This window comes from Streptopelia decaocto, assembly GCF_964273445.1.
Source record: "Streptopelia decaocto genome assembly, chromosome: 18".
NCBI lineage: Eukaryota > Metazoa > Chordata > Aves > Columbiformes > Columbidae > Streptopelia > Streptopelia decaocto.
In genome coordinates this window covers 5,023,167-5,049,155 of record NC_138673.1, presented here as the reverse complement: position 1 = coordinate 5,049,155, position 25,989 = coordinate 5,023,167, and the positions used below count along the sequence as shown (strand labels likewise).

The following is a 25,989-nucleotide window of genomic DNA, read 5'->3' as shown; positions in this document are numbered from 1 at the left end:
TCCTTTTTGCAAGTCATTTTATTTTAAAACTGGAACTAGAGTTCTCCATTTGTTTAACAAGTCCCTTTTTTTTCTTTTTTTAAATAAAATTAATTTATTCTACAGAACAGTAAACTCTTCCAGACTCTTCCCTATTTACAAATTAACATTTTTGCTTGCAGATCATTGCTTCCCCCTCCTCCTTTTCCTATCTTGTGATGCAGAAGGCGACAAACCAGCCAACGTTTTACAGTCCGTAAGGCAGTGCTGCCATCCCCAACCCCCTGTCCCGTTGGGACCTTAGTGAAGAACACGAGTGACAATGTCTGTGCCGCATCTAGATGTCCTCCCTCATTCACGGTGAGGGTGAAGGAAGCAGGTCCCTGTTAAATCCATCAACCAAAAGCATCTGGCCTCTCCAAGCTGCTCCGAGCTGGGTTTTAGCTGTGCTGAGGAAGGAGAAATATCATCCCAAGCAAACTGCTCCCACTGACCTCTGAAGGGCCACACCTGTGGGGAGAAGGTGGCATCTGCTGCAGGAATGAGATCTACCAGCCTTCATCTCATGGGCCAGACAGGCAGCTCTCACATGGCAGGAGGAGGCAAGGAGCCTTGGGGACACCTGCCCTCTTGAAGGGGGAGAGACAAGTGACTCCAGCGCTGGGGACATGCTTTGCTAGCTCAGGAAAGAAGGCACCCAAAAAAATATAAATTACACAATCCAAAAATCCAGGCAAATTCATGGGGTTTTGAGCTACACTGTGGCTTGGCTCCTACCTCTCTCTGCACTAAGTGGTAACTTCTAACTGGGTATGGTGGGGTCTGCTCTACCTGGAGACTCACCCAGCCACTTGAAAGCCACCTCGCTCAGGTCCTGCCAACGCTGTCACCCAGGAGTGGTGACACACGAGGAGTCCTGGTAACAGCAAAGACAAGCTGTGTGAGGCAAACCAAGAGGAACTTGTGAGCAAAGATGCTCTTTGGGAGGGTCTCCCACCTCACATGAGGCACACAGTCCCAGTGAGCAGCCTGGCCTGTAAAACCACCCTAAGGGCTTCAGTGACTGTAGGAAAAGCATTGTGCACAGCGGGTTTCTGCTCTCACCGCTGTCAGGGTGAGCTCTTTCTGCTACAGATGCATGTGGCTGCGCTGATCTATCAGAAAGCCACCACCAAGTGGTGACCATGGCAGTGCCTGGTCCCTCCTGGCAGCAGTGCCACTACAGCCACTGCTGCAGGGTTTTACATCTGCCAGGAGGGACCTGGGCCAACAGCGAGGCCAACCCTTCAACTTGGTCTCTCTGCTTCGGCTGCCTGTTCACCCACCTGACAGCAGCCACATTCCTTTTGCTCTTCCTGGGCATTTTTATTTCTCTAAAATAAGAAAAAAATAATCTTCAACAGCATCTACTGAAGACATGTAGTGTTTTCACTCCTGGGAGCCCTGGCCACTGCGTGACCCCGCTGAGAACATCCCAAAGGACTAGCAAGGGATGCAAAGTGGCGGTGTTGTCATATTTTTCAAGGTTTGCCTTGAGCAACAGAAAATATTGCCTAGCTGCAGTACAGAGAAGACTGAAGGCTGAGCTGATGACCTTGTGGATAGCTTAGGTTTTGAAAAAACAAGGAAAAGAGGGAGGAAAAAAGCAGTTATTCAAGGACTTGACATCGGTAAAGCAAGGAGAGAAAGGACAAAGGAACAGAAACATCAGGAGAGCAGGAAAAACCTTCCTCAAATGCAATTCATTAAGCTTTGGAAAAAAACCTTCTCCTGGCAGGGGGTGGGAAACGTGTGCCCCAGGGGGAGCCTGAAAGTCGGCCTGGATAAACCCTCACGCCTCTGCAGCAACATCCTCTTGGGCACACGGATCTGTGTGTGCAAGAAAAGCCTCTGCGTGGGGATCTGCCATTTCCTTCGTCATCCCAAAACACCAGAACCCCTGGGCAGCTGTTTTGCAGGGCGGTGGTGCCAGAAGGGACATTGGCCACGCTGGGTCTCACCGCAGAGGGGATGTGCCAAGGTGCTTTGGCTGGAGGAAGGAGCCCACCACAGCTTCATGCTGCCGTGCCAGGAGGGGCATCCAGCTCAGCCCCCAGAGAGCTCTTGGTCCGGAGGGAAAGGGAAGAGGCTGCAAGTTCCAAATTGGCACTGATGCTTTCAGCCTCCCAAAGCCCCAGCACTGCCCCAACCTCAGGGCTGGTGCCAGGCACAGCCAGGACATCGTCCGCTGCTCACACAGCTCCCAAAAGTGGCAGGGAGCAGGAGGAACATCCCGGCTGGGTTGCTGGTGGTGGCAGGGGGGCAGGCAGGCTGGTGCAGCGGTGAGGGGCACGGGTGCCCCGCATCCCCTTGCCATCCAGCCCCCAGGCATGGGGGGCTCAGTAGAAGGAATATTGGTTTTCCACCGCCCGGGTCCGGCTCCGGGCACCGTCAGCCTCATGATAGTCCTCGGCACTGGTGGCAGGAGGCTCCGGCCGGCGCTCGGTGCTGCCACTGCGGCTCCGCGGGCCCAGGGCACCCTCCAGGCGGTGGTAGGGTGCGGGGACAGTGACAGCAGGGGCCACGGCCGCCCCCTCGGTGGGCGGGGGGGCTGGTGGGCCAGCAGGTGCTGTGTTGCAGAAGTAGTGCGGAGGCGGCAGGTCGACCCGGCAGCCTGGTGGCTGTGGCACGAGGGCTGGTGGGGGGCTGGCATCTGCAAAGGAGACAGGAGTGTGACCCCTCCAATGTTGCCTGGGAGTTCAGACACCCCTTTCCCTCACCAGCACCTTCCCATGCCCACCCTCTCCATCCTTGACCGTGTCCCTCCCCAACCCTCATTGCCCATGCTCTCCTGGCACAGCAGGACACTCCAAGCACCACAGACCCTGCTTTAGTGGGTGGGTTGGACTACATGATCTCCAGAGGTCCCTTCCAACCCCAACCATTCTGTGATTCTGTGACCGACCCCTCTGCTCCTCTCCTGCCTGAGTCAGGGGACTGACACCCCCAAGCCAGGGACATGCAGGTCACCCTGGCACAGTCCTGCTGCTGCGTGGTCCTCCCTGCCCACCTTCAACAGGACATCACCCACCTTGGTGCACCTCCAGAGCCAGGCGCACCAGCACAGCTTTAGAGAGGGGGTCGGTGGGGGAATCCCGGGGGTTAGACCCTTTTAGGTCCATGCCAGGTCCCAGCCCAACCACCAAACTCCACACGCAGCTGTGTCCCTACCGGGCAATGGGCTCTGGGCCACCACGTAGCTGCGGAGGGTGATGTCGGCCGCGCCGCCCGACTCGAGAGGGATGGGGTGCGTGTGGAAGTGGCGCAGCATGTCGAAGATGGTCTGGAACCAGAGGTGCTGGACATGGCACTGCCCGCTCTCGTTCAGCGACAGGCGGAGGTGCTGCAAGGGCAGGGGAGCAGGTTAGCTGGGGATGGCATGGGTGAGACTCACCCTTGTGATCAGCAGGAAGACCCACTTCTATCAGCCAAGGGAGGTTTGCTCACAGTGTAGGACTCTTATTTTTATCCTGCTTGGCTGGGAAGGTCTGCTGTTGCAGGAGGTTTCCTGCAAAACCCCACTTGCTGCAGCCCCGGGAGAAGTTTGTCCCCTCTCCCGGTGACAAGCGCCATTCAGAAGGCTGGCTGGGGACAGCAGGTCTAATCCTGGTGACAGACAGCCTAGGGAAGCCCACAGCCCAACTGCACTGCTTCTTGCAGGACTGGCGATAAGATCAGGCAGTTACATCTCAACCCCTTCACTGTGTGTGCCCTCTGGTAGAAAAGCGACCCAGCAGAAAACTGCACGTGGGTTGTTTCTTTCACAGTGCATCTGTGTATGCCAGGACACGGAACGGACAACAACAGCTCAGAGGATGATGTGCCAGGCTGCACTGGGATCCTGTGGGGTGTATTTCACCTGATGCCTGTGTCACAGGCACTGACCCCACTGGGAAAGGGCTTTTGGGGCTGGGCAGGGTGCAGAGGAGGGACAAGGGTCCTGAGGGATGTCCTACCAGGCTGCAGCTCCCTGCAGAGCTGCTGTGTTTGGGGTCACCCACTTGCCCAGTGGGAAGGACCCCAGGGTGCTGGGCAGGGCTGGCACTAATATTCGTGGAGAAGCAAGGGACACCCACCTTCGCTTTCCCCTGGAAGTTGAAGGTCAGCACGTACTCCCCAGGCCGTGTTTCGCTCTGCCGAATGACGAACAAGCCGTGGCTGCGGGCACCCCCGAAAAGCACCAGCTGTGCTGCCTTGATCCGCGAGAGAGTCCCGTGGAACCAGGGAAAGTCGGAGAGGTTAATCTCTGCCTCTGCCTCGCTGTCCTCCCCTGGCCGCAGGAATAACAGGTTTTTAGGGAGCACCCGGACATCGTCCTCTCCCTCCCCTTCCTCCTCTCCCTCCGTGCACCCCTGGGGCTGCATCCTGCATCCCGGTACCTGCAAGATGCCCGCTGGTGGTGGGGGAGGACTCCAGTGTCTGCAGAAAACTCTCCAGTGGGACGTGGGTGAGGAGCTCCCCCAGGGAGTCCCTGCCCCGGCTGTGTGGCACAGGGATGGTGGTGGCAGTGGTGGCATGAGTGCTGGGCAGGGCACATCTGTCCGGTGGCCTGGGCACATCTGCAAGGGAATTTGCAGAGGGATGAGCTCTTGGCTCAGCATTGCAAACTGTCACCAGGGGCTTGTCCTGCTCCAAAGGTCACTGTGCTGGAGCACCCTCAGCTCTCGGAGACATCTCAGGGCTCAGTCACAGCTCTGGCCCTTGCAGCCTGCACTGAGCTTCCCTCCCCTGCTGCAACTGGGGTGGGGGACATGGATGTGTCTTGGTTGGACATGGAAACAGGGTGGGGCTGTGCAGGTTCCACAGGCTGCTCGCTGGGACCCAGAGACCCCAGTGCCTGCAGACAGGGACTAGATTTTCAACACATACCAGAATCTACAGGGGCAATGCTGATGTCTTAAATGGCATGGGCCACCTCCCCAGGGTGGGGGTTAGCATGAAGAAGAGAAAGGCAATCAACAGAAGATACATCCCCACAGCACCTGCTTCAGGCTCCTTCACTTGATGCCTGGCAGGATCTGGCCGCCTCCAAACCAGAACCGGCACCCAGAGACACCCACTCTCCCTGGGGGTGCTTCCCCCAGATGTAGATCCTCACCATCAGCCAGGAACTCGCAGCTGCAGGAGGACACCCTGCCCGGCAGACAGGCTCCCTGCGCGCAGGACGCCAGCTCGATGTCGTCCCCGCTGTCCCTGGGGGCAGAGCACAGAGCAGACGGTCAGGCACCGCTGCCAGGCGGCACACACGGCACCGCCGCTCACAGGCACGCGACGGGACACTTGACCAAATGAAATTCCAGCTGTGATCTGGGAGCACATCCTGACGCTCCTCACGTTCTCCTGGCCGGGTTGCCAGTGACAGAAGCACCCACAGCATTGAGAGGCAGAGCAGCCAGCAAAACAACGTGGCTTTTTGGAGGTGAGAAACTGTTGTGGGAGGAATTAAACCCCTGAAAGCCGTGGGAGGAGTTAAACCCCTGAAAGCCCTCACTACATGTGTTACACCAGCTGGTCCTAGCTGCTGTACTTTGCTGCAACCTTGTTGGTTTGGCTGGAGATCTGGTACCTTGACTTTCAGCGCTTCGCTTTGCAAGACGTATGTAGATACACACATGTTCCCACCCACAACATACACCCAAGGGCACTTTCGCTTTCACCCTCCACAAAGGGAATTACCAACCCACAGGAATTACGTCCCCAAAAGACACCAAAACCCAAAGCTGGGATGCCCAGAGCAAGCAGGAGCAAAGCAAGAGGAGCTGCAGCAATGCAGCCCCCGTAGAGAGCATCCCCCCTGCCCAACCCCTGCACCTCAGCACCCTCTTGCACAAGCCCCTGACCTGGTCCACTCCCTATTTTTTTATCCTGTGCTGCCTGTGGCACTCGGCTCCTCTTGCTCAACAGCAGCCACGTGGGCGCAGGCAGCGAGGAAGCGGCTGCGTTAGTGGTAACGGCTCACGAGGGAGCTGCTGAATTATTTAGTGGCCAGTAAGTGAATCAGCCACTGGGAGTCATTCAGCTGCAGCCGCTTACAAACAATAAGGGAGGAAGGAAACCAAAACCAACGGCGCTTCACAGAAAAGCCGTCGACGGGCGCTCGCACGGCAGCTCCGGCGTGCAGCCCTTGGCAAAAGCATCAGGAGCTGATTGAAAATTCGTTCTTGGCACCGAGCTTGTGTGTCGGTGTATTAAACAGCTCATTATTATTTGCTCTGGAGTTCATTATTATTTGCTTTACAGTCACGTCTGGAGGCCAAAGCAGGACTGCGCTGGGTGCTAAGCAAACATGGAAGGCGGGGAGGCTGCCGGTGGCAGAGCGAGGGGCTGCCGGCAGCTTCTGCAGCGGCTCCAGGCGAGAACGGCTGTGGTGCTGGGCCCCGGCTGGAAAACTGGCACCAAATATGCTCTGAGAGAAAAAGAGCCGCGTTTCCCAGCCTCGCCTCCGTCAGCAACCCAGCCTCAGCACTGCTCCTTGAATTATGTATTTCAAAAGGCAGCAAAAGGAGCTGAAGGGGCACAGATCTGGAGTCCATTAGTGCATCCCTCCTGTGAGATGCAGCCTCCTCCATGACCAACCCTGCAGCACCCGAACTGCATCTTTTGGCAGAAGGAGGTAAAGGCAGCCCAGAGGCAGCTGGGGCCTCTCTGAGCCCCTGTTCCAGGTTTGCTCAAGGTTTTCACCTCTGGAAGGTTGGACACCTCATTTTTCCAAAATTTGTGCCAAGACAGGCAGTGCCAGGGTTTCCCTAGAGCCCGGGCAGCACCTGGGCTGATCCTGCTCCCCAGGACCGGGGCTGAGCCAGCACCAAGCACACAAACCTCCCTACAGCATAACCCAATGCATGGGCTGATGAAAATGCAGGTGAGAAGTGGCAGCAGAGTTGTTGTGACTCCAATGACACCATTAATACCACAGCGATAAAAACATAAATAAATCCATTTCGGTAGCAAATCTTAAATACACCAGGAATACTGTACTGGAAAAAAGCATAGAAAATAGCTCAAATATAGTATAAAAGCTTCAGAGGGTGGGTGTTAGGAGCTTTCTGTGTTTAGAGCTGCATTCCCAGGTCACCTGCCTCGGCTTGGCCGAGGTGACACGCAGCAGGACAGGGTGAGCAAGCGGCCAGCGCCACGTGAGGCTGCACCTCGGACACACACAGGCTGCTAAGTTTGCGTCTAGACTTCTGCTGACATGAGTCAGGGACTTTTTGTAATGCCCCGAACAGCAAAAATTGCATCAGGGATAATAATAACCCATGCTTTGTGGCGAGGACACCACAGCGGTGACGAGCCCGGCCCCCACACAGCACCCTCCTCTCCAGCGAGCCTTACCCGGGGTCGATGCAGTCCTGGATATCGGCCACCCAGGAGTGCTTCTGCAGGGAGTCGATGGTCTCCAGGATGTACTCGGCCCCGTTCTCCACCTGTGGGCAATGTGGGACAGTGTCAGGCTGTGGCAGAGGTCCCACCTCCCCCCTGTGGCAAAGCACCCCTGTAACTCAGCCAGACCTCTGCATTCACCTGCTGCTATTAAATAGCACCTCAGTTGAACAGGGGGAAGTAAATTCCCCCTCCCATCCCAGCAAAGCAATGCCAAGAGGTGACCCAGAGAGATCACAGAATCATTTTGGTTGGAAGAGACCCTCAAGATCATCAAGTCCAACCATTAACCCAACCCTGGCACTAACCCATGTCCCTGAGAACCTCATCTCTGCATCTTTTAAACCCCTCCAGGGATGGTGACTCCCCCACTGCCCTGGGCAGCCTGTTCAATGCGCGACAACCCTTTCCAGGAAGAAATTTTTCCTAATATCCAATCTGAACCTTCCTGGTGCAATTTCCTTTCATCCTGTCACTTGCTACTTTGCTTTGACATGCCTGAGGGTGAACCCTGACCAAAGCTGGGGCTTGGAGGAAAACCCCCACCCCACTGTTATCAGCAAATGCATCACAAGGGTTTTTACAGCCCCCGTGGAAAAATCACACCTGGCCAGCAGCGTCAGGGGTGTGTGGCGCCACGCACCAGCACAGACAGCATCCCACACCTCTGGGCTGCCTCAGTGTCCCCAAAAAAGCAGCTCAGCACAGGCAAAGCAGAAGCCATGCTGCCCTCTCACTGCCCCAAAATCCTGCCAGACCCCCAAGCCCAGGAGGTTAAAACTTCTCCTCTGTTATCTTTTCTGCCTGCTGGTCCATGAGGCATCTGATTTCTGATTGCAGTGGGGTGGGAGAGAAGCCTACTTTAACAAGGAAAAAAAAATTTAAATTAAAATCACGGTGCAAAAGAGCCTCCAAAACTGCAAGCCCAAAGGAGCTGCGGTTTTCTGGGGCCAGGGAGGACCCAGACGCCCCACATCAGTGGGTCTGGGGAGCCACACGATGCTGCGTGCCTCTGGCAGGTTTCCCCGCATCCCTCCCAGACCCCTTATACATCATGTTCCCGAGCTGGTGAGGCAGCCCTGACACCGGGAGGGTATCACATTGCCAGCTCAGACAACCTTCTGGCAAATTAAATTAATCACAAACAACTGAATCACTGTCCTGAAAATAAGCAGGGCGTGCAGGGAGCGGTGCCCAGCGCCTGGGCTGGGGCCGAGCAGCGATCTTCTCCCCTGCCACAGCCCGGGGCTGTGCACAGACCAACCTGCCCCAAGCAGAGGTGGACATGAGCAGCGAAGACCCCCCCTACCCCGTTTTGTTTAACCAGAGCAAAAGAGCGTCTCTGGCTTTCTGAGGGCAATGCACGAAGCTGCCGTGGGAGACGGGGCTGCTCTCTCATGCAGAGCATGACAGCAAGCGAAGCACGTGCAGGGCTTGGGTATTTTGCAAGTGCCTGCTTGTGCAATGGAAAAAAGAAAAAATAAAAGCATTTGCCTGGTGTCTGATTGTGCTGGGCACATGTTGCCTGCTAATTTTTAGCCAATTTGGCAGAAACTATTCCACTGTGGCCCTCCTGAACACAGCAGGGGCTTTTCCACTCATCGTAACCTGCCAGAGAGCACGTGGAAGTTTAGGTCAGGCTCAACATCAATGTTGTGTGTGGGAAGGCAGTGGGGAAACCACGGCACTCAGCTGCCTTTCTTACCCCTCTAGTCTGTATCCTGACATCGAGGGGTGCTTTGCCCCCTCCGTGAGTCCAGCCAGCAAAGGGGGAACACAAAAGAGCAGCAAGGAGGTGTCCCAGCAAGAAGGGCCGGGGCAGAAAATGAGCTACAAACAATAAATGATGTTGGGAAGAGGGGAAAAGCATCCTGTGCCAACTGTGAGGGGAGGGTAAAGGCCGGTGGAGTGGCAGGAGAGGGACAGCAGGGGACACGGAGCAAGCCGATGCTCTGCAGTCACTGCCTCGGTCACTCCGAGGATCGATTGCACTCGATTAACCCCATGGCAGGGCACGCACCCTGGCCAGAACAGGGCAGGAGCAGGAGGGAACCTGGTCAAACAGGCTTTCTCAGACCAGCAGGGTCTGGAGCATTCCCCGGGGTAAGCAGAGAAAGGGCTGAAGCAGTCGTAGAGCCATTAGTGGTGGGAGCAGAGAGAGCACGTCTGGCTCCAGAAGATGGAAAGATGACAAGCCCCGAGCCCTCCTCCAGCAGCCAGGGAAACCAACCCTCCACAGGCACCAAGGAAACACCCCAAAGCTGAAACACCCCAGCAGGGATCTGCCACGACCAAACCCTGTCAAACCCATCTGCTTGTGCTCCTGACAGCCACAGGGACAGGGAGAAGCAGCGTCACATCCTTGGCGCTGGCGACGCTTCAGACACTGATGTGACACCCCTGCAAGCAGGGTAGCAAGACACGGTTGAGATGAGACTTGTAAGGGAATCTAGGAAACACAATCAGAAGTGGCTGATGAACCATATTCCAAGATCAGTTACTGATGGTTAATGGGTTATTGATGGCTGACGATCAAAGCTGAGGGATGCGCTCAGAAGCTCCTTCACATTAAGGACTCTCTCTGTGCAAGATGTTCTTCAGTAACGATCAGGACAAAAGTAAAAAGATGCCTAATCAATTCATGGATGACACCACGTTGCAAGCGTGTTGGAGGATGAGGCGAGAATTCAAATGAACTTGTCGAAGCTGAGAAATGCTCTGTGGAAGAACAAGCCCACGCCAGCTCAAGGACACGGGCGAGCTCTGGGCTCACACCGATCACTGTGGGTGTCTGGGCAGGGGAACTGCGACTCTGGAGCGGTTCTGCAAAAAGCATCGAGGGGTTACACCAGCCCACAAGCTGCGTAGGAGTCAACACCATCATCAGGTACAAGGAAAGCAACTGGATCAACTTGGGCTGGGTAAAGAGGAAGAAGAAAGGAGAAGCAATCAAAGGAGAAGCAATCCTTCCCAGGCCTCCTGGCCATGGCACGACATTCGCTTCAGGACACATTCTCTCCAGTGCCTGCAAGGAAAGTGGGAAGGACCTTGTGCTGGTCAGTCTGGAGAGAAGACGACTCACAAGGTTGGTCTTCGAGGCACAAAAGACAACAGCTGAATTATCCTCCATGTCCAAGGTGGACAATGGTCGCAGCAGAGGCTGAACAGCAAGAAGCCCTTGGGGCAGGAGCCATGCCCTGGGGGAGGCTGCCAGAAGAAGGTGTGGGACCTTTACAAGGAGCTGGGTTTGGCGGAGAGTACAGCCGTTTCCATCGCCTTGTATCAATTAAATGGCCACCCATGCCACAAACAGTCACAAAACCACAGGCAGCTGCACCAAAGAACATTTTCCCCTTACAGGTTGTCTCTGGACAATAATTTAACCCATCTCCTGGTGACACAGAGAAGCAAAACCCCATGGCAAAAGCCAGGTAAACAGCTTGATCCCAAAATACTCAAGCACCAGGCGGAGATTGCATCATTTTAGGGGGGAGCACAACCCACAGAGAAGCAGCGGGGATCCCATGGGAAGCATTAGTGCTGTCGGCATCTCAGCCCCGAAAACCAAGGCAACAATCCCCTTGAGGACCGAGTATCTCAGCGGTGGGGGCTGGATGCAGGTGTGGATGGGTGCCCATTGGGAAACACACCACTGCCACCCTGCCCTCACCTTTAGGACGAAGGTGTTGTCTTTGTCCGGCATCTCCAAGGGCATGGTGGTGCGGACCTCAATGATGGCCGACAGCGGGATGCTCACCTTGGGCTTGGAAGCCTGGCAAAAGAAAAAAATATATTAAAAGAAATCAATAAATTAAAAAAAGCCACTCAACCAAATGGAACTCTCTCCGGGGACAACGCAGCGTGGCTCTCAGAGAGGCGAGATCGCGCAGTTATTACAGAGGGGAGAGAAAAAAAAGCGCATTGATTTCCCTCACGTGCCTGATAACTCCAAGCTCTTTTAATTAAACCAAGAGGAGGCCCAGTGGAAGATAGGGAGGTTAGTGCATTTAACTGCCAAACCTCTTCCTTGCTCCAGCACAGGCTGATACGCTGGCTCTGCCAACATCACTTGTTTCTCTCCATAAACCCGCTCCCAATGGAGATGTGCTCTCTGACGGGGGACGGTTCCTCTGCAGAAAGCAGCACAGGATGATGCCCCATTTACCCAGCGCAGAAATGGCATTTCAACTGAGAAGCTACAACACAGCAACCTTAGCCATGCAGGGAATCGTAATTACATTAAAATAAATGAATTTCCCCTGGGGCACCCCGGCACCTGCCAGAGCCTCGGGGAGGGGGGCAGGACCCTATGCCTCCCACTCTGCCGAGCAACAAATTCCCCAAATATTTGTTTTAATTATAACAAATCCTTCCAAAGGAGCCCACAGAGCTATTCCCAAGGGCCAGTCCCCTCCGGGGCTCCAGGATTCAGAGCATCATGGCTGTGGGAAACCCGTGCTGGGTGCCTTGGGTGAACAGGGCGGGACAAGGTCAGCGATGAGCACTGAGCTGCAGGTTACCAACAATGGGTTCAGTTCTCATTTTTTGGGGCAGGAAAAGACCAAATAGACCCAAGACAGAACAGGAACGGCTTTTTCCCCTCCAGGACGTTTCGTTTCCACCAGCCCCGGGCGCCAGAGCCGCCTCCGGGCACATCTCAACCCTGCCCTGGGGAATTTTTCCATCTTGGTGTTTGCACGGGAAAAGGTCAGGAAGGAGGAAGCAGCTGCCTCGAAAGGAAAGAAAATAGGGTGTTAATTCACCAGTGAGCCAGAGAAGGGTCTTCTCCAGGAGGGCTCTTCCCTTTGAAGATTTAAAGACCTGGCCACAGTTTTTGTAGGGCCTACGCAAAAACAAACCTGTGGGCTGCTGAAGCAAAAGGAAAATCAAACGTTTTCCTCCAGCTGTGCCAGGCTGGTGCCACTTTTACAGCTGAATCATTTAGCAGATGGAAAGCAAGATGGGATGAGGGGAGAAAGATGTAAACCTAAGCAGGGTGTGATTGTAACAGGAGACAGACAATGTTCATAAAAGTTGCCATAAAATCACTTCAAAATTGATTTTTAGAGGCAAATCAAGATACACTGAAAAAAAACCAAAAAAACCCCAAACTCCTCTATGAGCACTCTCAAGGGTTTTAAGAGCAGCAGTTGTTCTGTTTCAACCTGAATTTATTGCCCCTTTGGTGCAGCTGACTCGGGAGCGTTGCTCCGTGCAGCCCACAGCCACCAGGTTCCCCAGATCCTCCCCCCTGCATTGTCCCACGGACACTGTGGGTCCTTCCAAACAGGTCTTGTGTGGTCCCTGGGCTGAGGAAACCATCCCCCAGTGGTGCGTGCCATCCATCCAGGTGCTGAGCTGCTCTGTGGAGGTGCACTTGGGCTTAAACTTGTATTTTATATTATATTGGGAGGGACGTGACAAGCTGGGGGAGAGGCACAGACTAACATCCGCAGTGCCAAGGGGTTCATTTTGGCCTCAAAAAAAAATTAGAAAATGCTGTTCAAAAATAAGAGCTATTGTGCTGTCTCTATGTATAATGTATGAATCCACCTCTCTACCAAACTGAGGGTTACTGGCGGTAACTGGAGCACACCGAGACCCACAGAGCAGCAACTACCAGGGACCGAAACACCAGTGGGAAAGTCCTGGAGAAGATAAAGAAAATGAGATTTTTCTTCCCTAGGTATTTAAATAACCTGAGATTTCATTACCAACACATACAGCCAGTAGAGCCCCAGGGAATGGATTATTATTTGCCCTCTGCTCTTTGAAGAGGTGAACACACAACATGGATGAGGCACAATCACGGCGTTAGCACTGGGGAGGGTTTGGCAGTGCGATGCACCCTTCACGCAGCCCAGGAGCAAAGGGGGTTCTGTGGCATGGAGAACACTGACGGCCTCATAATCCACATTTCTTGAGCAAACTCCATCACTCAGCCGTTCCCCCAGAAAAACACGGACAACGTTTCCCTGCGTCGCGTGCAGGGGGATGCGTGTGAGAAGGGGAGGGAAGATGCACCGAGGACATGCCACAATGAAACCCACTCCTGCTTTTGAAGCTTTCATAGAAATTACAGAAGAAGAAAAGATGCAGACAAGGAAAAGTGGTATCGGGGTAGTAATAATAGTAAGCAGTAATAACAATAATAACAAGCAGCTACTGCCTAGGAAGGGAAGTAGCTGGGGCTGTCTGGGAGCAGAGCTGCAAAACCTGCCCACACTAGTGATGCTCCAGCCTCAGTGGGCAACACTGGTGTCTTCTAAAAAGCTGCACTGGTGGAGGCCTTGCAGGTGCAAAGTTATTCCAAATGAATTATTATTTTTAAAAGAAAAAAAAAAAGCCTTCAGAAAGTGGACTAGCAGCCCTGAGATCTACAGAACAAAGCCCAGGCAGCAAGCCCAGCCATAGTGCTGCTGTGTGAGCCACCAGTGTGACATGTCTCTGCAACATGTTGGGAAGAGAAATCACCCCTCTGGATAGCCTGGACACCCCACATCTTGATGGGAGAATGAGCTTTTCCACCAAGACTGATGACATTTGGGGGCAAAAGGACCAGGCAGAGGCTTCAGCTTCTCTCCCAAGGGGAAGGAGCGGGCTATGCCCTGGTGAACAGCAACAATTGGGGCTTGGAGGTTGGATGGGTTTCAGCCACGTTGTCCCATCCATTAGCATCTCACCCACATGGTACCAAGTCTCCCTCTGGACCAGAGCTGGATTTCATCCCAGCTCAGCAGTGGAAATAAGAAAAACCTCAAGCCAAGCCCAACTGCTGCTGGAATGACTCAGAAAAAAAAGCCAGGACTTACCTTCGGAGGAACGTAAAACTCAAGGAGGAACCGCTCTCCTTCCACCTTCACCGCTTTCCGGAGCAGGAGGCGGCACTTCTGCCACTGCGAGCTCCCCACACAGTTCGTGTCATCGGCCACCATGTAGCGCAGCGTTCCCTCCCTCTGGATGTCCACCAGCTCCACCTTAGAGGAGGGCACCTTGGACAGGCGCAGCTTGTGGGTCCATTTCTCCCGTGGGTCACCGGGCTCCTTGCCCCCCGCTGGCCACGGCTCCCTCTCGGCTCTCCGGCCGCCCAGGGCAGCCTCGGCACCCGGCTCCGGAGAGGACCTGCGATGCCACATCTCCTTCATACCGTCCACCACGCACAAGCTCATGTTCCTCAAGGAGAAGCCTTTCTTGAACTTGGGCTTGGTGGCAGAGTGGATGGAGACATCCTCCGAGCTGCGGGACTGGCCGTAGGAGGACACTTTGCGTGCCTGCACCTGCTGTGCCGGGCTCAGGTACCGTCCAGCACCCAACGGGGTGTCCATGCTGTCCAGGGACTCTGTGGATGTCTCCTCCTTCCTCGGGGTGACCTCACGCCCGTAGGGGACGTGGCAGTTCTGCAGCCCCACGAAGGGCACGATGTTGTACTTGGTGGGGGAGTCAGACACAAACACCCGGCTGACCTCCAGGCTGAAGATGTCCAGGAAGTTGGCGGCGAAATGGTGGGAAAAGGAGGTTTCTGCCCCGGGGGTGTCGTAGTGGGGGTTCTCCTTCAGGAACTGGCAGAACTTCTGGGCGAAGTCGACGGCGGCCGCTTGGGCGTGCAGCTCGCAGAACTCCCTCCAGTCGGGGAGCGGGGAGGAGGGCTCCTGGCACAGGGCATCGCCGTTCATGGCTGCCCCATTCCACCTGCCGGCGGGCTGCGGGGGACAGGGGACAACGTGAGAGCAGGCACAGACACGGGCCACCCACCCTGTGTGACTGTGACCCCCCACCCCCGAAACGGGGGTTTCCCCCCACCATGATGTACGAGCAGCTTTGCAGCCCTGGCGCAAAGGGAACCGCCGTGGGAAAGTGTTTTTGTGCCGTCCCCTCTCCACCTTGTACGCCAGAAAAAAAAATCTTGGCCCCGGCAGCAGTCATAAATTGTACTTATTTTACGATTATGACCAAGCAAAAGCATTATTGATTTCTCATAAAACTGCTAAGGAGTCCCCGACCAGAGAAGCCCAGGGGGATTTGCCTTCGGGATTTCTCTCACGATGCAGCTCTCCCGCGGGGTGAGGTACCACCAGGCATCCCAGCAGCACCCACACGGGTTCTTCTTCTCCATCTGTATTTCTGCCGTGATCCTTTACCACAATCAGTTTAAGAGACTCATTATTAGAGATACAGATCTTTCTTTAGTTGGCTCTGCCAGAACTGCTCACTCCAGGCTTTATAGCCCAGACCGTCCTCAGCCAGGTGACGTCCCACCTGCGCGTGTCCCCCTGCCATGGCTGAGCCCTCCCTGTCCAGTCACACCTCCGGCAGACTGAGCTGAGCTGCCCCTCACCCTCCCTGCTGAGCATCAGGCACCGTGGTGTAATAGATGACCCAGGGAGTCAATGAGTACACTAGATGACCCAATGAGTAGAAAGGGTGCAGGGGAAAACAAAATAAAAAGACCCCAGAAGCCAGACCCAGGAGCCCACCAGCAGCTGGAGGAGCTGAAGCCTGGCCCCACATGCCTGTGGGAGAAGCGCCACTTTGCCCAACTTGCACACTGGTCCCTCTCTCATCTGCCGTAGGACTCGCAGGGACACACGTGCATCCCTGGCTTTGTGCTTACGCTGCACTTCCCAAACCTTTATTTGGCTTTTGGGCAGCTTGAACCACCTCCCTGGGGAGGCCCCAGCAGCGATCGCAGCTCAAAAATCATCTCCGGGTGCTGAGAATGCTTGTGCCTGCTGGTGACAGTGAGCAACGAGGACACTGCTCAGCCCGTGTCCCCAGACACGCGGTCTGGGTGTCCAGACACCCCTCCTGCTCCCCGAGGACAGCGGTTTGGTTAATCCACCTCAGCTGGCTCAAATACAGAGCCCAAGGGTGCCCGTGGCTGCTCCAGACAGGGCCCATGCCTGTGCAGCCAGACTTCTGGAAAGACAAGACAATTTTCCCGGATTTTGCTGTTCTTCACAGTGCAGCTCTTTTGCTGGCAAGGGATTACTCCTGCTAATAAATCACACACAGTAACCTGCCAGCAGCTTACACGGCCAATAATTAATTACCACTCGGATGAATGGCACAAGCCACAGGACTGGAGCAAGCCTGGGGACCGTGCTAACCCGCTCCTTGTCCTCAGACCCAACCATGTCTGTCACCAGAGCCCAGGAGGGACTGAGCCCGAAGGCTGCGATCCAGAGCAGCAGCCAGGAGACAGCTGCTATTTCCCCAACATATCCATAAGCAGATGAGCTGCTGCTTGACCCACCAGCACATAACATCGGAGCTGTCTGGGAGCCGCTCTGTCCCTGGAGGCAGCTCTCGAACCCCCTCAAACAGGGAGGAACTCACGCAGGCAACAAAACCACTCGATGGGAAGAGAAACCCCAAGTTGTTTGAGAGCCAGAACCAGGGGAGCTTGGCTTCACCGCTGTCTCATAAGGACCACGCAGCTTTCCCCTTGGCAGCACGCATCTTCCCATTGGTGAGACAGGGATGTCACTCAGTGTCCCAGGGGGGCAGCGAGGACAGAGCGCTCGTGTGGCCACTGGGGACCCGCGCTGGCCCCTCACATCCCGCAGTGCTGTCACCAGTCCCCAGCAGAGCTCTGGCCTCTGCAGAAATCCCCGACAAGGTTCTTCCCAGCATCGTAGGGCTTTCTCAAGAACCGAGCGGGTCCTGCTTGCAGGGATCCACAACAGCTGGGAAAACCCCATCCCCGCGGTTTAGGAGCAGCGTCTGAATTTCCCCAAGAGACAGTGGGAATGCAGCAGAAAATGCAAAGCTGTTTGTTACCCGCCCAGCAAATGCAATTCCTACTTATCCATCCATCACCAGGGAGAGAATTTAAAGTCCCAGCTCACAGCAGTGGCTCTTCAGCTTTAAAATTCACAGCCCCGGTCCCCCGCCACCTCCAGGAGCTGCCCCAGCACCAAGCACTGGGCCAGGAGTATTGGGGCTCAGGGAGGTGCAAAGGCAAAAGAGCAGAAAGGGGCTTGGGCAGAAGAGAAAGCCCCACAGCAATGGGTTTAATTGCATGTGCCAGAAGGGAGCAGCTCAGCTTTGCCCCAGGTGTTGAGCCCTGGGGCTTTGCTGGTGTCCCCCCCATACAGATGGGGAGAATGACTCTCCCATCCCCCTCCAGGAGAGACCAGTGCTATGGAGCAGGGTCTGCCTGCCCAAAACCAAAGGACGGCAAGCCAAGATGCAACAGACTCTGAGAAATTAAGGGAAAAAAAGAAGAAAAAAAACAAAATAAAAGGCACTTCAAAAAAAGATAAAGCCCCAAACAAAAAGCCTCACCACCCAGGCACTGCAGCCAGGCTCAGAGACACGCACGCATCTTCCTTTCATCTGCACAGGGATGACAGACTTTAAAAGGCCAATTTATAAAAATGAAGCCTCGAGGAGAGACATCTGGCAGGTCTGAGGAGGCAGCGGGGGGATTACCAGCCCTGCGTCGCGTCTGCAGCCACCCCTGCTCGGAACAGGTCTGGGAGCTGGGACCCCATGGGGGAGAATGGGGCAGCCCCAGGGCCACAGAGCTATCGCTGCCCCAGCACCCGCCCCAGCACGTACAAATTCACCTGATTTCTGCAGGAAGCAGGCTCCCAATTATCTGTGTAGATTTACCTTTAATCTCCGTGCCTCTGCTCCCCTCCAACCTAACAGCGCTGCCCCACTTCTGGAAATAACTTATCATGCCACAGACAGCATCCCCGGGCAGAGCGGTGGAAGCGAAGACGAAAATAAGCACAAGATGAAAATAAGCAGCGAATCTGCAATAGTTTTTTTGGAAAGCAAGGGCTGTCTGCTTCCAGCCCAGCTTACCGAGGGTTGCAGCATGCTCCCGGGCACCTTGCGAAGGAGACAGATCCCTTTGGAGGTGCTACCTGCTGACTCCAGAACTGGCTCAGGGGCCACAGCCTCAAGTCCCCGGTCTAGGTTACACAAGAGGACAAACATATATGTAAAATGAAGAGGTTTGTTGTCAAAGGGAAGCCACAGAGTGGAAACCAAGGCATCAGGTTGGTGATGGGCTCCGAACCCACCTGCACGAGTCCCCCAGTATCTCCCAGAGCAGAGCTGTGTGCTACTGCTGCCAGCGCTTGGGAAAGCAACTCAGAAGAAGGGGGGGAATAAAAAGGGATTTCTGGGGATCAGCCAAGTGGAAACCCAGGTTGCAATCGCAGGCGAGAGCCAGCCGCTGGCAGCGATGCTACAACAGCCTCTCCCGATAAGCTGTGCTGATGAACCCTGCGCACCGGGGGAGTGTGTTGGTACACATGAGTAGAAAGATCTGAAAGTTGAAGTAAGCTACTGACCTCAAGAAGAAATGAAATTTCAACTGTCAGCAGAAGTGCAAGAGACCACAATTAGAAAAAAAAAAAAAGTCTCCAGTGAAGCAGGAATCAGGGAACAACGACAAAGCCACTGGGATTTGCTGAACCAGAGACACGGGGAGGAACCAACATCTAATGAGGTGTTAATAACCCGAACGCGCAACATCGGTCATGAGATAGCCAGGACAGCCAGCCCAGCACTTGCTTGAGGGCTTTATTTAAGGAAACAACCCTAATAAAGAGATGTTTCCCTTCCGTCCGGCACAGCACAGCCAGGCTGGGCCAAAGAAATCCCAAATTTAATGGGAAAAACCACTGTCCGATGGAGGTGTGAGAAGCAAAGCTGTGTCTGGATCCAGCTCTGCCTGTATGGGGGAGCTCCCAGGGCCAAGTGCGCACCCAGCCAGGAAAAGGGAAAGGCAGGAGTGGAAGGAAAAGTCCACACAAAGGTGTGCAGTGAAGCCCTGGTTCATGGGGACGAGGTCCCCAGCTCGGTCCCAGCTGCCCCAGTCCAGCAAGCAGCTCCGTTTCCAGCAAGGTCGACGCTACTCAAAGCCTTGGCTGGCTATCCCATGGGAAGGGCGCGAGGAAACCCAGGCACCTGATCCCCCCAAAAAAAGCACCTGATCTCAGTGAGCTGGGCCGGGGGAGATCCCCAAGTCACGAGCAGGTCCCAGAGCAAGGCGACACCTCCCCGGCAGCGGGCTGCGAGGTGATGCTCCTGGCAGGCAGGCAGCTCCTGGCAGGCAGGCAGCCCCCCGGCAGCTCTCGAGGAGCCTGGTGCCTGCCTGCCCCGGGCACACGGGGAAAACAGCCAAAATAGCTAAAACCAGGATGGGGACTGGCCCTGGGGATGGCAGGGCAGAGCGAGCAGCATGCAGGGCTCAGAGCTGACAGCAGAAGGGAAGCAGTGTCTTTGCTTTAACTGTGCAAGCCCAAAGGGATGTGGGATGCGTTGGCCACAGAGCTGACGTCCCACCATTCCACAGTGGACAGCTGAAGGATGTGAAGGGCAAGTGTCCTCCTCCCAAGAGCTTCCTTTGCCATCTCGAGGAGATGGGGAAGATCCCAGCCCTCGAGAACCATCAGAGTTTTAACCACACACAGAAGATGAGCTGAGGAAGAGAAACCCACAGGACAAAAAGCAAGAGTTATGTGCCCATGTGCACTACACGTTCCTCCAGACTCACCATCCCCACCGCAGCCCCATGGTAGGAGAAGTTGATTGCTCTCTGCACTTTTCATTGCTCCATGTACTATTTATATATACCCTGCAGATCTTAAAATCAGACTGGCTGTCTGAATCGGATAGAAATGGAAACAATCTTTGTTCCTCTCATTTACTGTCCATCCCACTAAAATATTAATTGAACAGCATTTTGGCCTCAAATTCAATGGTCAAACTACCTTCCTCGAAAAAATCCCCCATTAAATGCATGCTTTGACTCCTTGCCCAGACACACTACAGGGTCCTCCTGTCATCTGGAGCCTTGAAAACATTTGTCCATAACGAGAAGGCTTCTCAGGTCTTTCTCTGCTGCCGATGAGGGATTCCTGCAGCTGCAGCATTAGCCAGAGCAACTGAAAACAGATGTCCCCAAAGCACCCAGCAGTGTTGGATGGCTGTTTTTGAGGGCAGGTCTCGAGTGCTGAAGGGAGACATCTTCAAAAGAGAAGATGGGCAAGAAATGACCCTTTTTCCCCATGTTGCACGTATGATGGTCTCCCCACAGCTCAGCGTGCAATCTCCCGTTCTGCATCCAGATGCCAACCCCTCAGGAACCAATGCACCCGCAAATAAACCAGGTTTTGGGGACCACATCCCTCCCGTAGCCCAAATGCAGCTGGAGCTCTGCTGCTGACTTACTGGTCTCCTCTCACATACCGAGTTCAGGACCCTGAGAGTCCCCCAGCACAAAACGAGATTTTCTCCATTTCCCACTATTCTGACCAACTTCATATCACAGCGTTGTTACTCTCCCTCCCCTCCAAAATCCCCCCGCAGTGTATGTTTTACCTCCCATGCTGACAGCTGCCAGAAAATAAAGACAAGTTAATAGACAAGATTCACTGGATCTTAAATAATCTCTTCCCCAAGTAATTCCATCCAGCTTGCGGGGAGCCGCTCTGCAAACCAACACACAGGGCACTTGGTATGCTGCTGATTTGACGTGGGACCTGGGGGGTACCAACCTCACCCAAGGGGAGGAGGGTCCCTGGGGTGCAGCGAGGTGATGCTGGGCAAAGCATCGCTACAGTTGGGCATCGTAAATGCAGCCTGGGGCTTGCAGGCAGCGTGCTGTGTCTGGAAATAAAGCAAAGATACCCCCCTCAGTGTCCCAAAAGAAAAGCTGGCTATTTCTTGAAAAGCAAGCAAACAAACAAAGAAACTTAATAAAATAAAAAACATTAAAATTTTAATTAAAATAAAATAAAATAAAGCTTTTGGTAAAGGAGGTCAGAGGCTGTTGTCCCTTCCTTCTCACTCGAGTGCCACCTCACCTGCCTGTCTCCAGCCGGGGAGCTTCCCGTAGAAAAGTAACCAGTCCAAAGTCTATTTTTAACCCCCACAATAGCAGAGCCTCCCAAGAGGAGTGGCTGAAGCCCTGTCCCCAAACAAGCAATCTCACATTTCCCTCGCTAAGCCTAGATTTCCTTCCGCCCCTCAGCCCACAACAAAATCTTCCTCCTCCTGTCCGCTTCCCATCCTTGTAAAACTATTTGCACGTCCACCTCCAGGCTGGACCGCTGCTGGTGCCGCATGGCAGCGGGGTGCACGGTGTCATCCACATGAGTTATTTATTAACTAGTGACCTGGCACCTCGGGGCAGACCCTTTCTGGACTCAGACATCCCAAATAACGGGATATTTAGCTGCTTGCTCACCACCCCTGGATGTTCTTGAAATTCAGAGGATGTAAAGAAAAAGCCCCACAACATAACCCCAACTGCAGTTCCAAAAACACGTGCAAACTCTTTAAAAGAGGTTACTTTTGCCCTGTAGATCGTTATGCCATTAAAGGGCTCCTGGGGTGTTTTTGGGGAGTGGGCTGCACAGGTCAGTGGTGCAGGATGCAGGGCACAGCCAACGCCGTGTGCCCCCCTCATGGCTCACCGCTGGGGATCCCCCTCTGTCAGGGCAGAGAACCCCCCAAGATGGTGTTTCAGTTACGGCACACAATAAACACGAGATAAAGTTACATAGGTTTGTATGATATTTTCTTATTATGTTTTTTCATTTTACTTTGCAGATCTAATTCCCCATACGCATCACTGTCTCATACCCGCCTGCAAACAGCCTTAAACTGCTGCCTAATGGTATCTGAGCTTGGGAAATTCAATTCTACCCAGCGCCTTATCCAGCACTGCTACAATCACTGCTAATTGCTTAAGTGGTGTATTAAGCAAAACACCTCATAAAAATTCCAGCGGGCTTTGAAACCCCCCCTGAACCAAATGATGCCAAAACACCCTATTATGGCTGCAGTCCCTGGTTGGAGATTCAACCTCAAATGTCTCTTTTTCCCTTTGCTGTGCAAGGGAGCTCCCAGGCAGGCAGCGCTTCGTACTCAGCGTGGTGACCATGACCACGCAGGAGGGGTTTACGGGCTGTGTCCAACCTCTCCGCTGGCCCTCCCGGCCAGGGCACTGCCCCTCTCCTGCCCTGGGGTCTCAGGGGCCAAATGCTGCCAGGACCTGGTGTAACAGAGCACAAACCTGCTCCTGTATTCCTGATGGAAGCCTGGAGAGGACACACACTGGGTTCTTCTCCCAGTCCCCCCAGTGTGATCCATGGTGATCATCTGCAGGCATTGATGGATGCAGGGCTCCGGTCTAGTCTCCCCCCAAGCCCAGACCCTGCACCCAGCACCACACACGTTTCCGCAATGAGCAAATTCTCCAAGTCCTTCTGGTTTTCCCTTTAACAAAAAAATCAGATCTGGGATGCATTTTTTTTCTCCTTTAGGGATAACTCCTCCTCTCTGCTGTGATGGAGCCAGCTGGGGTCCAAACCTGTAATTCCCAGGAGCCAGCGAGCAGGTGCAGTGCTCCCTGCAGTGGCGGGGTCCCCAGTGTCCCTCTGCCCTCACGTGAGGAAGCGGAGCACTGAGCCAGGCACAAGCCCCCAACCCTTACCCCACCACCTTGCCAGCATCTACGGGCAGGGAAAGCGGCCGAGGGCGAGTGAGGCCACCAAGGCAGGGGTGTGCTGGGGGAAAACGCTGCCAGGAGCCGCTCTGCTGGGCTGTGGGCTGGGGAAGAGCAGGGAATGCCCCAGGGCATCCCAGGCAGCCTGAATCAGCAAGAGCAGCACATGTGCGACCATCATCAGATTTCTCTGCCTGCCCAGGGAAGAGGAAGAGGAGGAGGAAGGGCGCTAGCCAGTAACATCCTCATCTCGAAGAGATGGGTGATTTACCTCAAGAAGGAAGGACAAGAGGAAGTTGGACAAGATGGGTGTGCACAAGATATGGTCCCATCAGCCCAGAAAAAGAGGGGGCAGACCTGATGGTCAAGTGGAGCAGCCAAAAGAGGTAAACCTGTCATCAAGCAACCATAGCACACCTAAGCCAACCAAGGGGTTTGCACTTGAGGAAGGCAGAAATTTTAACCCCAAAGTTTTGCCGGGCAGGGCAGGGAAGGCTGCATCCTGCAGTGCCCGGGGCTGACTCGTCCCACTTGGATGACACAGGAACAATGGTCACCTTGCATTAGGAGAGACACCACCAAACAAACCCGCTCCCTTCTCAAACGCATGTCAACAGGCTGGAGCACCTCCACAAGATAAGTTATTCAACGGCCACCCTGGGCTGGACTGCAGCGGTACAGCAGAGGCACTATGAAGCAATATCAGGGAACACAAGAGGGGAGGTCCAAGAGCACTCATAATCCCATCTCAGCACATCTCCCAGGAGTGCGCAACCACCTGCCTGTGCGAAGATGATGACCGAGGGCCCCAGGAGAGCAGGGATGAGTGTCTCAGAGGAGCCTGGGAGGTTTAGGAGCACAAACCCTGTTTAGAAGCACAGCCTCAAATGCCCAGTATTGCAATCGTGGTCCTTCTCCAGCCCTCTCCCAACTAACTAAACAACAACAACAACAAAAAAGATGAAGCAGTGGCAGGTCCTCCCAGGGATTTTGGGCAGGGTACTGGATGGACAAAGATTTTACCTTCTCTCCCTTTCCAGTTCACAGGGTTCTTGAGGTGCCAGCAGCACGGTTCTTCCAGGTCAAGTGCATAACTTCAAAAGATGAATTTCATCACTGGAATGAGGGTCCAGACTGACTGAGATGGGCCTGGAAGGCAAAGATTTACACAGTCAAGCCCTGGAGTGAGCGCAAATTGCTCCCAGAGCATTTCACCCTCATAGCTGCAGCTCTGTTGTACTTTAGCCTGACTGGACACTTCAGCAGAAACAAGAAATAAGCAGAAAGGCCACGGATAAAGTCCCTCTGCTTTCCAAAGGCCTTCACGTGATGCAGCCCAGCCTCAGCAGAGCTGGAGGAAGATCAGGAGCTGCAGCCACCCCACGAGTGTCCCCGGAGCCCAGGGGACCTGGAGGCACTGGCTGCCCAGGCGGGACCGCTGCTGCTCTGCCCTTGGCAGGACGAGGGAAGGGGAAGCCCTTGCAACCCCCCCGCTCCCAGAAGCCTGCAACCCTCATGCAAAGCCTAAATAAACAATAATGATTAAAAAAAAAGAGCGTCCACGGGGGGTCAGGCGCGTTGTCCGTACCGCCCGCGGAGCATCATCCCCCCGGGCTCTCCGGACCGAGCCGGGACCCCGGCGCGGCATCTGCCCCTGAAGCCGAGCCTGCCCCGGGGCGGCCCCTGCGCCGCCCTCCCCGCCTCCCCCCGCCGGGGCTCGGGGCCGGCCGGCCGAGCGGCGATGCTCACCGGGAGGGGAAGGAACCAGCCGGGAAGGGGGGGCGGAGGAGGCGGCGGCAGCCCCCGGCCCGCCCGTGCGCGGCGGCGAGCGGAGGGGGCGGCCATGGGCAGCACCCCCTCCCGCCTCCACCCCGCCGCAGGGGCGATTGCCGCCTTGGAGCGGGGGGGGGACGGCTCCGCGATCTCGCTGCAAGCGGGGACCCTCCCCCGGGCCGGAGAGATCCGCTCCCAAATGGAGGAGGGAGGAGACTGGGGGGGAATAACCGGGTAAACAAGGGACCTCCCCCCACCCCCGCCGCCAAATGCGGCCGCCATCGGGTACCGGCGGGATGCGCTCACCCGGCCCCGCCGCTCGCTGCTCCCGGCGCGGCTCCCGGCGCGGCTCCCCCGGGCCAGCGCTGCCCCGCCGCCCCCCGCACCGCCCGGCGACACCGCCTCCCGCCCCTCCCACCGCCCGCCGCTTTAAAGGGCCCCGCCCGGCCCCGCCGGGGGGTCCCGCTCCCCCGGCCCCGCCCCCCCTGGGCACGGTCCAGCCCAAGCGGGTCGCACCGCACCGGGGTTCCCCGGGGAGGCTGTACCGTGCGGATGGGATCATCCATCCCACCGACCCCCGGGGAGGCGTGTCTGCAAGGGCTCCCCAAATCCCCAAACAGCTCCCCAAATCCCCGGAGAGGCACCCAAAATCATCAGAGGGCACCCCAAATCCTCAGAGGGTAGCCCCAAGCTACCTCCCCCCCCAACTCCCCCACGTCCTGGGAGGGCACCCTGTGCCCTAAGAAGAAAGAGCAGCATTTTCTTGCCCCATCGATCAGTCCCAAAGCTCATTTTTGCGCTGCATACAGGGGGTATTTGGGGTGATACCCCGGCACCCCCACATCCCCGGGGTTCAGAAAGCAGCGCTGCGTGGCCAGAGTGGGCTCCGCGTGGAGGTTTGCAGGCCAGCCCCAGCACTCGCCTTCACTGTCCTGCTGACATATTTATAGGGCCCATTTCCAAGCACCTTCCTCTGCCAAGGGGGTCAGGACAGATTTATAATCCACATCTTAACGCAGTGGAACTGAAGTCCAGAGAGGTTTAAGTGATTTAGTCAGGGGTCACATTACCGTGGGCTGCCTCCCAGACCCCGCACGGCCACCCCGGGGCCTCCCCGTGGCGTGTCCACGGGGCGGATAACGATGACTCACCAAAAAAATAAAAAAGAATAAGAAAAAAAAGAAAAAAAAAAAAAAAAAGAAAAAGGATTTCCAGGAGGAACAAATCCTTTTTACTTCTGCAAAGCACCTGTAGGATTAAGACAATGCTGGTTATGTAAGGGGCGGAGAGGGGGGTGGGTTTTTATTATTGTTATTGTTTGTTTATTATGCTTCCTTGTC

The 25,989-nt window shown here is 55.2% G+C and overlaps 1 protein-coding gene across 3 annotated transcripts; it reads right to left on the bottom strand.

Annotated features, from left to right (window-relative positions):
• Nucleotides 1-25,046, bottom strand: SH2B2 (SH2B adaptor protein 2). Of its 3 annotated transcripts, none has more exons than XM_082068537.1 (10): nt 24,956-25,046; nt 23,900-24,025; nt 14,214-15,101; nt 11,072-11,173; nt 7,354-7,445; nt 5,117-5,211; nt 4,398-4,577; nt 4,095-4,288; nt 3,190-3,361; nt 1-2,671 (listed from the first exon to the last, which is right to left on the bottom strand). In XM_082068537.1, the coding sequence occupies exons 3-10, from the start codon at nt 15,072-15,074 to the stop codon at nt 2,358-2,360; spliced, it is 2,010 nt and encodes a 669-aa protein (XP_081924663.1). In that variant the 5' UTR covers nt 15,075-15,101; nt 23,900-24,025; nt 24,956-25,046; the 3' UTR covers nt 1-2,357. The 3 variants fall into 3 exon arrangements, with proteins under 3 accessions (XP_081924663.1, XP_081924664.1, XP_081924662.1); XM_082068538.1 differs by lacking the exon at nt 24,956-25,046 and adding an exon at nt 24,626-24,671; XM_082068536.1 differs by lacking the exons at nt 23,900-24,025; nt 24,956-25,046 and adding an exon at nt 18,217-18,301.
• Between the last annotated feature and the right edge of the window lie 943 nt (nt 25,047-25,989).

Coding starts and splice junctions, on each gene's coding strand:
- SH2B2 (XM_082068536.1), bottom strand. Junction 11,174..14,213: donor AGTTTTACGTTCCTCCGAAG/GTAAGTCCTGGC, acceptor TTCTTTTGCCAG/GCTTCCAAGCCCAAGGTGAG. Junction 7,446..11,071: donor ACAACACCTTCGTCCTAAAG/GTGAGGGCAGGG, acceptor CATTGCCCACAG/GTGGAGAACGGGGCCGAGTA.